This window comes from Mesitornis unicolor, unplaced genomic scaffold (genome assembly GCF_000695765.1).
Source record: "Mesitornis unicolor isolate BGI_N332 unplaced genomic scaffold, ASM69576v1 scaffold9731, whole genome shotgun sequence".
Taxonomy (NCBI): Eukaryota; Metazoa; Chordata; class Aves; order Mesitornithiformes; family Mesitornithidae; genus Mesitornis; species Mesitornis unicolor.
Genome location: NW_010161727.1, coordinates 67,711 through 81,645, shown reverse-complemented (window position 1 = coordinate 81,645; position 13,935 = coordinate 67,711). Strand labels below are relative to the sequence as shown.

Genomic DNA, 13,935 nt, shown 5'->3' with positions numbered 1-13,935 from the left:
CCCCTCAGTTCAAGTAGGACAGGGAACTGCTTGACAGAGTCCAGTGCAGAGTCACAAAGATGATTGAGGGAGTGGAGCATCTCCCTTACGAGGAGCGGCTGAGGGAGCTGAGTCTCTTTAGCTTGGAGAAGAGGAGACTGAGAGGTGACCTCATTAATGTTTATAAATTTGTAAAGGGCGAGTGTCAGGAGGAAGGAGCCAGGCTATTCTCAGTGATAGCAAATGACAGGACAAGGGGCAGTGGGTGCAAGCTGGAACATAGGAGGTTTCATGTGAACATGAGGAAAAACATTTTCACTGTGAGGGTGTCAGAGCACTGAACCAGGCTGCCCAGAGAGGTTGTGGAGTCTCCTTCTCTGGAGACATTCAAAACCCTCGTGGGTGCGTTCCTGTCCAATCTAGTCTAGGTGATCCTGCTTTGACAGGGGGGTTGGACTGGGTGATCTTTTGAGGCCCCTTCCATCTCCTAATATTCTGTGATTCTGTGATTCTATTTATTACAGGAAATTTTACCCTTGCACCTCTACATATGTGCGGAGGGTTGTGCCTCACTCCTTTTACATGGCAGGACTTCCAACACTAGTAATGTGCTATAGAAAAAAAATATCTGTTTATGCACTCAAATATTGATTCTGTATGTGCAAATGATATGGGAGCACATAAATCTGCAGCCAGACCACGGGGCACATCTGGAATTTTAAGTATTCCTTGGACCTGATTTAAATGCACACAGTGCACTTTCGCAAGGGTGCATGGGGTGTGCTTCTGTGTGCAACTTGCATCTGGACTGGGACCTACCATCCTCTGTTGGATTTCTACAAGGTCATGATCTGCTGAACAAGGGGGACAATGGAACCTCTTAATTTTTGTGGTTGAGTGAATATCTGATTTTTTCCTATGTCTGCCCTAAGCAATTTTGGCAGTATATTTTGTATGTTCCTTACCTTAAGGCTTTTCAATGAAAAAAAATCTGAACACATGTTTAACAGAGGAAAACAGTAATAGCTTTTCAGATATCTTCTGTGAAGATATTTCAAATATAAGAGGTCTTTCAGTAAAAAATGTGAAGACAGTTTTCAGGATAAGAAAACTCAGGAATAGTGTCAAAGATGTCTGTGCTGCCAAAACAAAGTGAATTAGAAAGCTGCCTACAAAACTGAGTGGGTATATGAAACAGGTCAGAGACATGAAGGGGAACAGAAAATGAAGTTTCTCCTTTATGCACAGGAGAGTTTCAAAGTGTGAAGTCACAAGTTTCAAACAGCAGGATATTTTTCTAAGCAGGCAGTGAGGTAAACTCTTAAAGCCACACAATGTAGAAGATGCTGTGCAGAATTTCACTTTCTACAGATCAACCAATCTGCAGATGTTTGGACAGTTATCTTTCTGTTCACTCTGCTCAAGTTTAGAAAATGCATATAATAGTTATATTTCTATGTTCTGTTTGGCTGAAAATACAAAACAAAACAGATTTTTTCCATCAAATAATGGGCTTTTACACAAAATTTGACCTCTTTCTGTTCTTCTGCAAAGGAGTGTATTTCAGTAGCAAATAGCTCATAATATACCTTTGCTTTGAACAACAATGTCTGATTTTTCTCTTCAGGAAAGTTCACATTACAAAGACCACCTTAGAGTGCCTAAATGGAGACTATGAGGTAGAACCAGGATATGGTCACGAGAGGAATAGTTTCTTGAAGAAGCATAACATTGAAACATATTTTATTGTGCCATCCCATCGTAGGAAGGTAAGCTCCACAAATTCCACCTTATTCTGTAATATGTTTTTCATAATTTAACAACTGTTCTGTGACATTCTGAAAGCAGAGGCAATACTGGTATTTCTTATTTCTGAAAGCTCTTCAAACACTCTTGAAATTAGATCTTTTGTTTTTGACTGAGGTAGGATTGCTAAAATAGCTAACCTTGAATATTACACAGAGAAGATGATCAATTTACTTTTGAAATTTTAAAATGAAATAATTTTTCCCCTTATCCTCCCAAAAGGAAAACTGTTGTTTTATTCAGATTCTGTAATCATTCTATCACAAATTATATCATATGTTACTCCAAAAATTTAATTCACTCTTCCCTTCCTCCCCCTGTAAAAGGATGTTTCAGATTATTAATGCTCACAGCTTGGCTATTTTTCTTCTAGCTCTCTTTACTCTTTCATTCCCATATTCCCATGCCATATCACTCATGCTCTCCTAACCCTTTCTACAACCACTTGTGATACTGGTGTCCTCTTTACTGGGCCTGGAGAATTCCCTAAGGAGTAGATATAGAAAAAGTAGTATTTACAGACACATCATTCCCACAGCAGAAAAGTTAGTGAGTGAGTTAACATTCCCTGGAAGTATTGACAAGCTGCCGTGTTGCCAAGCTGTACAACACAAGCCCTTTTATCCAGGTCAGAGGAAGCAGCTGCAGTCCACCATCCTCCTTTCAAATGTATATACCACTGTACTATAGATCAGATATTTATGCTGAAGCTGAGTAAATTTTCCAAGATTATTGCAACAAATAATATCTTCTCTATCCAAAACATGCATGTTTTTTCCTCCTACTACATTGAGCTGTTCATGACAAATTCAATGTTTTCCTTGCTTGCTCTGCCACGTCAGACTCCCACAGTGATTTTGGTCATTCCTTTCTTTTCTTAGCTGCCTTTCCCTCCAAATTTTCTTAAGCCTCCCTCTCCCTTTAGCTGCTTCCTTTTGTCACACCCCTGGAGATGTAATGGGGAAAGAGGAGTAAGTCAGCAGTGCTGTTGAGGGACAATAATTTTTTCTGCTCTTTTCTTCTTTTTGGTGGAGAACAGAAAATGGAAAGTGTGGAAAGAATAAGGTAAGAGAAGATTTTAGCTCATTTGAACAGGAACTTAATTTCTTAGATGTTGCTCAGGATTTAGCCACCCCTGATGAAAATGGATGTGACTCCTTGTTCTAACCAGATTTTCTAGGATAAGGAGAACAGAGGCCCAGCAGTGCAATGGTAATATATTGAGTCTCAACACATAGTGAAAGTGGGGACAGTGGTTTTCCAACAGGTTCATATATAGTCACACCTTTCTTCCTCGACCAGTTACTGATTGTAGGGCAGCCTTTTGTTCTACTGCAAAATGTCTTGTGACTTCAGGTGGAGTCTTGAAAGTCCATAATCATAATTTAAAACAATCAGTTTGCTCCAAACTTTTCCACATCAAATGAGGCTTGTCTTTGAAGTTATCTGCCGTAATATGTTTACAGGCCAAGAGGAACTTTTATTGCTCTTTATCTCAGGCAGACAACTTGAGATACAGACTTTTACACCTTTGTCTTCTGAGACTCTGCCCAAACAAGTTCCATTCAGGGATTTGACCTTTAGAGGGAAAATTATATCAAATTCCAAAAATAAGCATGAAAATAATACTGATGAGTATGATGCAATGAGTGATGTCAAATCTCCATGCTGGACGGTGTTAGCAAATGAGTGCTTGGTAAAAATGCAACCAGGAAAACACAGGTCATCTTGAATTCCATGACTGCAGTAAGTTTCCTGGTCTGAATTTGATCACTCAAGGAGTTTTGATGAAAATATTGGGAGTCCAGTCACCATGCAAATTAGATCCTGGTCATGAAGACACCTGTTGTTTTATTCCAGAAAGGCTGCTGCAAGGGTGCTTTTTTAACACACTTCCTCTGAAGCATCTTATTATTAGAGAGATTGAGTGTAATCATCCGCTGTGAAAATCAAGCAATCTTACATTTTGTTCTTCTGCTGCTATATGTGATAAGATTTGAGTTTAGGTAGTTATGAAAGAAAGAAGGTGGAAAACCAGTGGGCTAGATTCTGTTTTGGCAGTCAATGAGAGACTTTTTCTGGTTGCTTTCTTGAAACCAGAATTAGTTCCTAAATTAATCAATCTCAATAAAGAAGAAAACATAAGGAGGGCTTAATTAAGGTAGGTGTGTTGCTTATTGCTGCTAAAATTGTTTGTCTTGGTTTTCTGCTGTTTTCCCTCCTACAGCATTATGTATAATTTCAATTCCTGTTATTATGTATCAGGTTTCATTTCATATTGAGAAGAGAAATAGCTGGATTTCAGAAATTGTTGACAGGTTGATGTACAGAGACAAGTAGAGGGAAAAGAGAATAAATAGGGCTATTACATATAGACTGTGTTGTGTCAACTCCGCTACATAAACCAGTGATTCAGGAACAGAAGCTTGACATTCATATATTAACGTAAACCAGATCAATGCACGTTTAATGTGCAAGGATGAGAGCTGTGCTACTGTGTGAGCACACATTTCTTTGTCTTTGCAAGATTGCTGAGAACCTACTGGTGACTGCTGAGAAACGGCTGATTGCTTTGTCATCAGCTACAGAAACCAAATGCCATCTTACCTATGGATGTCACTGATGGGTTTTTGGAAGTGGCAGATGCTGCGGTACAGCTTGGCTAACGACATTAGCTCTCCAACATGCATCAATGACGTGTCAGCCAAACTGTCAGGAAGAAACACTTCATGGATTTTACTGGTATCGACTGGCTTCTCTACTGGGCTCACAGATCAATCACCATGTTACTTTGCTGTTTGTCACAGTACATCACAGGCATCCCCAATCTTCATATACTAGCATACAGATCATTGGACCATGGGCTACCTAACAGTATATTTACCTTCAAAATAAACACCTGCTGTCCCCTCCTACCCTGATTCAAACATTAACTCTTCAGAGACATGGAAACAGAAGGCTACCCATGAAGCATACACAAGATGGAGGTTCTTTAGGTGAATTCAGGTATCTGCTGTTTTAATATTGTATACCTTCCTCCGGAGCCTTAGTAACTTGAAATAGAGACACATTTTTTGTTCTTTATGCATCATCTCTGACATTAATATGAACTGACTTTAGCAGGTATGATGCCAAAAGGAATGAAAATCAATGTTACAAGCAACAGATGGCCAAGAATCTGTTGAATTTGAAATGTAAATAGGCCCACTTAGGCTTTTTAATTTTATTTTTTTTATTTGTTTAGAAGACACATACCCTGCATTCTTCCATATTTGATCTGACAGGAAGATCTTTCATCACAAATAATGGCCAAGAGTGAGAATAACAGTATAAGACTACTCATTCATGTACTAGTTACATATTAAATGTGAACAAATTATAAAGTACTCCCAAATTTCTGATCTTTTATTGAATCGGCTAACAACCTCAATTTTGTGATCTGATCTGTTTGCTAGTTTGGTGTATAAGCTACTATGTGTGAGAGCACTTCTAAGTGACCACTAAGGGAATGCTTTCTTTTTGTTTGGTTACAGTTTTTATTTTGGTAGACATTATATTAGTGTATTATTATTATTATTATTATTATTATAATTATTATTATTAATGTTTGGCTGGGTAACATTTGGCTTCTAAACAGATTTAAATAATTCATCTAAATTCATCTTTCCAAAGGCATACAGGAATTTTTTGAATTATACTAATTTTTTTGCTAGCCATCATAGTTAAAAATTTATGCAAATTTGCTTTTTAAATAGAATAACAAATGTTATAATGCCCTGACAAAGTTTCTAGTTTTGTAAATGCCAGCACATTTCTTTTCAGTAATGTTTAATTATGTCTTCATATTTTATATTGATACTAAAACTTACAGTGATGTGACCAAAATATTGCACTGAGACAAGATTTGAAAAGTTATATTAATGTAACTAGCCACAAGTCTGACCACATATGTGAATGTCTTGGACTTTTAAAACAGGTCTGACCCAGTTAGTAAAACAGACCTCTTTCTAATATATGAAATATTCACAAGATCCATACTCTATTCTTTAGACACATGGACATTCTTTTAGGTTCAATTTTTTTTTTTTTAATAGAGTGGTTCGGCTTTCATCAGAATTCTATATTCTTTCATTATCAGCACTGACGTTAGTCGAAGTATCTTTGCCTCAGTTTTACACCTGCTGTAGCTGGCTCCCAGAATCACAGCAGAGGCAGCAAGCTTGGCTGAACTCGGTCTACTTCACCTCTATGGTTGCTCTAGAAAGCATGTTTCTCCTGCAGTATAACACCTCCTAAAGTATGGCCATAGCCTCGGTGGTAACCAGGTTGTTTTGTACTTGTTTTACTTATTTGTATTTGCTGCAGCAATTCACTCTTTGATGGCACTTCTCTAATTTTGAAAAGGCTCATTGAGCGAAATTCCTAAGGTGCTTTTACAGATAGCCAAGCAGTGGTCAGAAGAGATCAAGTTTCTGTGAGGGGAAAGATTTATTGGAATGTCTTAGTTTTTGCATTTACAGAAGTGGGCCTGCTGTTGCTGTTACTCATTGCCAGCTTAAGGGAACCTGCTCTACTGAGTAACTTTACCGGCTCCAGAGCTAAGGCAAAGTCAAATAATGCTATAGAACGTTAACAGGAAGCAAGAGAGCTGTGTCCAGGAAAGGGGCTCATAAAAACTATGAAAATCGTAAGGAAACACTATAGATACAACTTATAAGTGATTCCTATATATTCATAAGTGTCTTGTGAATTTTACACCAAATATAATCTGTAATTAGCTTTCAATAGGTTGATAATCACCATCTGTAAATTTTCCTCTAATATACCAATGAGTTATTCACCAACCAACTGTGTATTTAAAGATACAATCTTTTATTTGGGGCAATGTAAATCACATGGTATCTGCATCTACAATTCGAATAGCACACAGTGATGGACATTCATGCAAAGTCCATGAAAGTGAGTACAGCATCTGTTCACTCTTTGGAAATCAGCAGTTTCTCTGAAAAACCTGACATTTCTCTTTCCTAGCTTACCATGAATACACAAAGCCATGCCAGGCAGTCTCAGAAAATCCTTTCTGTAGCTCAGACAGACCTGCACTGTTATCTAAAGTCTCTGAATAGTGCTATGACCACAGTGAAAATCCCAGGTGAAAGGATCTAGCGATTTTTTTTCTGAATCCTTGTTTAGTTATCCAGCTGGAAGGAAGCAGATGGTGGTTAGAGGTATGGTGCTCTGTCTTCTGCCTGGTTTGCTGTGTTGGATCATGCCCTAAACAGTCCAATAGAGGGGACTAAAATGTAATCTTTTTTTTTTGTCCAAAATATAATTATAGCCAAAGCAAAATGCGTGCAGTCCATTTGAAAAAAATAAGTTAAAGCAATAGTAGAGGAAGAAGAGAGCACTTTTCACAGGAAAACTTAGTTAAAAGCCTGAAGGCTCAGGAATCCTCTCAGTAAGCAAAAACAGCTCAAGAGCATCCTTTGAAAAATACTACTTAGAATAAAAAACTCTTGCAAATGTCAGAAATATCTAGAGCAATTATCTACACTACACACCTGTCGCATAATTTTTTGTGAACTGCAGATGGATTTAACAGCTCAAAATGTTGATCAGTTAATTTCTTTGACTCATGATTGAATAGGTAGAAATTTAGCAGTCTGAGGATTTGTTCTAACTTGCATGACAATAGCTGCAAGAAAAATGGCAAAGGCTGTCACATCACTTTCATATGTTGTTTCATCTAGCATAGACAGACGTGATTTTAAACTTCCTGCATTGCAGTCCTGTCACCAAGATGCAACAGGAAACAGAACAAATTTTTTATCCCTCTGCTGCTTGAAAGGCAGTATTTTTTTACTTGGAGTACAACATACTCCTTTTACTGTTAATCAGCATAGCTTTGTCGCATGAAGCAGATGATCTGCCTTCTATGTTAAAATAAATCACTGGGTTCCAGATCTTTCCACCACCAACCAATGAGTCTTGTCTGCTTGTCTTTCCCATGGCTGATTTGATTGTTTTCCCCAGTATAGAATGAATATTATAGCGCAGAGTAAACATAGATTCATGATGGGTTTTTTTGCTTTGTATGGATGAAACATGTAGTAACTACATGCCTTTGCACTTTATTGGGGAATCACTTTTACCTGTGAATCATTGTTAGCAACTAGAATATTTCACAAGTATAACTGCTCATATACTCTCAAAATGCTTTCTGTCATGTTTTAATAATGCTTATATCTAACTTTTTAAAGTGAAGAAATTTGGTGTATATATTATATGTACTACTAAGATTTTTGATAGCAGGTTGTTGGATTTTGTCTGACCTGATTAAAAGAGATCATCTTGGCATCATCATGTGAACAATAGACTACAGAAGAAAAAAAGTAAATTCAGTGAAAAAACAGGTCTAATATTACTGCACTTAATAGATTTTATTTTATTATTTCCATTCAAATTGAAGTTCCATCTATATTTGTAGGAAAATCCTTTCTCTGCAAAGTTAATTTGATTTAATCACTCTGGTTAGGTCTACATGAACATGCCACATTGTTCTCAGATTCTCTCCTTTTTGTTTTTTTTCAAACGTTTAAAATTTGTGTTTTCCACAGAGTGCTTATGGCCCAATAAAATCAGCTAGCAGCTCACTAGGATTTTTTTGTGTTTGACTCTTCTAAAAATATCCTGTCCACTTTGTCTCAAGAAAGATTTCATGTTCATTGTAAGTTGTCAGCTTTCTGGACTAATTAATTCTGAGGATATTTTTAATTAAGCGACCATGTGCTTACCAGCCTTTATGGAGTGCTAGAGCTCTGACTCCTAAACTCTAAGTAATAACAGAAGAAGAGAGCTTTGCAGTTAATGCAGGGATATACCTTAGCAGATCTGATTTAACAGATCTTTTGATGGAAGCTCTATCGTGTATCTGGACAGGGGCTGATCTGTGCCTCAGACTTTGCATTGCGCAAGTTGTTGGAATACACACACCCCAACACCAGAAGTAGAGTGCGCTTGTGTTACCACCCAGCAAACACGGACAGAGGAATGATGTGTGTGTTGCAGTGTGTGTTGCTCTGCATCTTCAGGACTGTTTCTACAGTTGCTCTGGAGCTGCTACTGCATCATCTTCAATGTGACAGCCCACAGCTTGGGCTATCAGTGATCGTGGAATTAGTTATGTGCTCTATCACTCTCCTCTCTTATTCCTCCAGAAACGTGGAATCTGTAGGAGAAACGTAGGGCACTGGTGTAAGATTTCTGTTACTGATCTCTTATAGATTGTTTTATTTACTGGTAAAAATCACTAATATACTTTCCTGATGGGCAGCTGAGGTGTGCTAAGCAAAATGTATCATAAGGGTAAAAAGAATGGAAAAGCAAATGTCTGCGATTTTAACTGCGAAAAGAAATAAAAGACAAACAAAAAAACCCCAAAAAACTCCCAAAACACACAAAAAAAGACCCAAAAAAAAGGAAAAAAAAAACCAAAATCCCAGAACAAAACAAAATTTAAAAACCACACACATAAAAAACCCCACAAAACAAACAAAAAAAACCAAACAAGTAAGATTTGCTCACCTGTCTCAGGACAGAATGGCTTGCAGATAGTAATGAAACAGACATCATTTCCAAGAGGCATGGTCCTGCCTGCCTGAAGGTAGAAAATCTCTGCTTTCTATGCAGTGCTACAGCATTTATGGTTTCTGTAAATGTGTTTTGAATGTCATTAGTATCTTCTCTCCCATGCCATTTTAAGCACTGCAGTTGAATACAGTCAGGGGAACAGTCTGCTGCTGTTTCTTGAGAATGCCAAATAAGCACCAGTGAATCCCTTACCAGAGTATTACATGAGATTCAAACACTGGGGTGTTTTCCCAGAATTTTAATCAGTGCTTGTTTGTTTTCTGCATACTTAAAGACGCTCACAAAGCTGTAGATAGTCTGGCTCCTTTCAGAGTGCTCTGTGAGAAAATCCCAGCTCTTAACCTTATTTGCCAGCTGTGTTGCAGCAAACAATAAACCTTTCCTAAGATTTTTTAGCAAATGAACAGTAAACAGAATAAGAGATGATCCCAAGGGTCAAAAAGAAGTGTGAAAGTAAAATACATTGACAAAATGAGCTGGAATGAGGATGCTGCAGTCCAGCTTTCCTGTAATGCTGGCCTGGAGCTAGTTCAGAGAAAAGGCAGAGTGAAGGACATTGGGGATGTTTTGTTTTGTTTTGCCTTTTTTTTTTTCCAGTCTGTTTTAACAGACTGTACTGCATTTCTTGTCTTTAAAAGAGGCCTACAGCAGAAGGTGAGATTACTTAAATATGCCACTCAGAAGTTCACTGTGTCTGAATAGTTGTTTTGCTGTAAAAGTAATAGTAAAAAAAGGACGTGATTTGTGAGATGAAAATGGGAGAGAATTCCTTTCTTTTTGTTTTTGATATTGTGTATATACAGTAGTGTAATGGAAAATTCTGTCTCAGTACAGAATCTATATGTCCTGCAACCACTAGATTTAAAAAAAAAAAGGAAAAAAGAAGAAAAGAGAAAGCTATATATAAAATTATACATGACCTGAGAACTGCCAGTGTGCCCTACTTGAGTGAATTGCAGTGTCCTTTGAGTGGTTAGATTCTTGGCCAGCCATTTGTGTTCCACATGTTTTCATGGCGTCGCACAGTAGCTAAATTTGGAAGGGGCCTTTGGATGTCATGTAGTTGACCTGTCATGTAGCAGGTTCAGCTTTGTAGTTAGATCCACTTTTGAAATTGTGGGTTTCTCACACACATCTGAATGCATGCTGAGTGTTTCCCTGGCTGGAGATTCGACAGCCTGCTTCAGCGTATGATCATGCTCATGGTTAAAAATTCTGTTCTTTGTATCAAGTAGGAATTACCCTTGGCCCAGCCTATATTCATTACCCCTTGGGTTTTTTCTGAGCATTCTTTCTGAGCGTTTTTGGGATGAGTCTAGTTCTGTCTTCTCTCTAACTACTACTTAGGTGGCTGAAGATCCCTCCTTAGACTTTTCTTCTTACAGTTAATAAAGGAATTGAATACCCTCAGATTCTCCTCATAAGTTGTATGCTTTAGAACCCTAATTGCTTTGGTGAACCTTTGCTGATCTCACTCCAGTTTGTCACTGTTCTACTGGGTAGCCCAGAAGTAGACACAGTACTCCATGTTTTTTCAGTGACCTGAGTTGAAAAACTTCTGTTTGGCTCCAAGACAGCTGGAAAACTCCCCTGTATTTCCAACATACAAAGAGTGTATAATACTGATAGACTATCTGCCAATAAGATTTATAAATTAAAAAAGCAGTTGATGATATGAGCTAAAAATATTCTACCTACTTCTTTGAAGATATAGTCAGGAAGCTGCATGAAAATATGTGCTTCAGGAAAAGTCATGTTGGTGGCAGGGCCATACTGCCTGAGCCAAACTATATCCATTCTACGTTTTCAAGTTGCAGGTTGTTCTCAGAAACACATTGATTATAAATTTGCAATGAGGAGAGTCTAAATTCTTCTCTTTTCACAGGACTTCAAATCCTTGTAGGAGGATATAGTCATGCTCATATGCTCACTTTTCCAAGTTATGCCTTCTTAAGTCTCTTACTAGTAAGATGTTCTACCTATTCTTTGCTACTCTTGCACCTTTACTGTGGCATTTCCATAATGAAGGTTGTCAGGTAGCTTCTGTGGCTCTCTGTTAAGAGCATCTTTTCCAGCCAATCTAAAACCAAAGTTGTTGACCCAGTTAATGCAATGTCCACAGTGAAAGGTCTGAGCAAAGAAAAAGCTAATGATCTCTTGAGATATGGTCCACCTGTAAACTTCTGTATATTCCCGTTTTATCTCTGTGTCTTAAAAAAAAAGCAAGCAAAATGCAAAAGTGGAGGGAGTTTCAAGAAAGTTGCTCATTTCTGTTGTATCAAAAGATTGATAGACTGAGTAAAATATATAGTACTTTTAGAGGAATTATTGTTACATTAGGAAAATTTGTAAGTGGAGTACTTATACAAAGAATATGTTTTAGCTATAGGGAATGGTAGCTAAAAAGCTGATCATATATGCCATACTCAAGCCTAACAGCTATCTACTTGGTGACTTTAGGAATACCTAAAGCATGATATCCTTGTATGGTATCTTCTATGAAGTTATTGCAATATAGCAGTAAGTCTTTGCCGAAAAGCCCTCAAAAGAAAGGGTTCATGTTGGGAATCTTTTCATGGAGACTTTTGTTAAATTATCACTTATACAAGTGATTACACACTAGATACACTAGTGTCCTTTCAGATTCCAGTTGATGACCATGCAGTACAGTGCTGGAGATGCTAGATGGCTTCAATCAGCCTTTCAGTGCACAACAAAGCACATGTGCATACCTGGGCACCTTTCCACATTTGAAACATGTCACATGTTTATAAGATAGCCACCTGCTAATAAGAAATGTGCATCTATTTATACAAAAGTCATTTCTGTGTTTTATAACCACAGTGTACTCTAACTAAACAGAATATTGGTACACTAATAGGAGATACTCTTGATTCTCTGAAAAAATGCAAGTGCATAGCTGTATTCATTAAACAGCATAGAAAATCAATACCTGAGATACCATTGAGAATACAAGCAGTGTCATTTTCCCTGTCTCTCTAAATTTAGGTATCCATAAAAACATGCATTAAACAAATGCTTCCAGATTACTTCCTTCTTCATTCCTTGATCATTGAAGCAATGATATAAACTGCTCTGGTAAATCATAGTATTATGAAGACTGGACAGCAAAACCTCAGTGCCATTTGTGGGTTTTAGAGCATTTGAATAAAGTTTTTAGAGTGTAATTTAATCTGTCCTTTGTACCTAGGAATACTACCGACCAAATCCTGTGTTTCTTTATTTTGCTGTTCCAGAAAAGATTAATTTTACAAGCTTAAATTCCCATACTGTGGTGGCATGGGGTCCTTCCACATTTCCCATAAACACTGCTTTACACATTCGACATGCCAGAAGCATGAATAATATTGGTATAAATACCAAGGGTAGAATAAAGGATTGCTCTTATTCTAATCTGTGAAAGCATCTGAACATATGCTAGGGATTTACTAAAGTCGGCAAGAGTTAAATACATGCTCAAGAGTTAACCAAGAAAATATTTGTCCTTGCTGAACTGGGAGCTCTGTGGTAATAGGAATAGATTATACTCAACACTTTGACGATATTTCTCAGTGGTATAACTCTTCTTGCTTTGAAGAAATAAGATGTAAGACATAACTTCAGTGCCTCACAGCATCCTTTTAGGGCATTTATATAAGTGTATCTTTAAAGCATAAGCCATCCTCTTTTGATTTTCCTGAGCTTAGCAGTTACTGAAGTAACAGAATGAGGAAATAAGAAAATGACTGAAATTATATTTTTTAATATCAATTACTAAAAATTTTAATTTCCTCCTTAATTTTTTCCTGTATTTTCCTAGAATTTATTTTGTTAAAGAAATACAAATATTGCCTCTTTTATGAGTTTTTCATTAATATACTTTTTTTTTTAGAGTCTACATTTCTATGTAGAAAAAAGTTCCCAAAATGTTAAGTATGTGTTTAAATACTGTCTGTTCAATGGATTCTTTATCTCTTAATTTAGAAATAAAAACAACCAACATAATCTTCACCTGCAAATATACGTTTATCGAAATGCAGTTTCTTGATTAGAATATTGGTTTGTTCTGACCACTAGATGGTGTAAATGTCTGCAGGTATGTATGTCTGCTTGGGAATATAATGACACAGTTACAAATATTTTTCTGACCAACAGATATTTCCGGGGCTGATTCTATCAGACATTAAGCCTGCCAAAAGAATGAAGTTCAAGACTGTTTGCTACCTGCTTGTTCAGCTCATGCACTGCCGTAAGATGTTCAAAGCGGAGATCCCTTTCTCCAATGTCATGACATGTGAGGATGACGATAAGGTAAGCTATGTTGGGCTCTTTGGGCATTGCAGCCAGGGCTTCATCAAGGACATCTGCTCTGAGAACATATAGAGTGACCTGAAAAACTGATAGAGGAGTTTCTGGTGTTCCTGCTGGAGCTAGACATACCTACCTAGAGAAGGCCCACAGCCTTCTCATAGCAAAGGCAAAAAATAATTATAACAGGTC

General features: G+C 37.4%; 1 protein-coding gene across 1 annotated transcript in view; it reads left to right on the top strand.

Moving 5' to 3' along the window:
• Positions 1-1,606: 1,606 nt before the first annotated feature.
• ADCY1 (adenylate cyclase 1 (brain)) overlaps positions 1,607-13,935 on the top strand; it is a gene marked incomplete at its 5' end in the record, with an annotated part of 44,486 nt that continues 32,157 nt past the window's right edge. Inside the window, 2 exons of the mRNA XM_010193421.1 lie at positions 1,607-1,748; positions 13,591-13,746. Coding sequence (XP_010191723.1) covers positions 1,607-1,748; positions 13,591-13,746 — 298 coding nt within the window. The remainder of the gene's footprint in view (positions 1,749-13,590; positions 13,747-13,935) is intronic.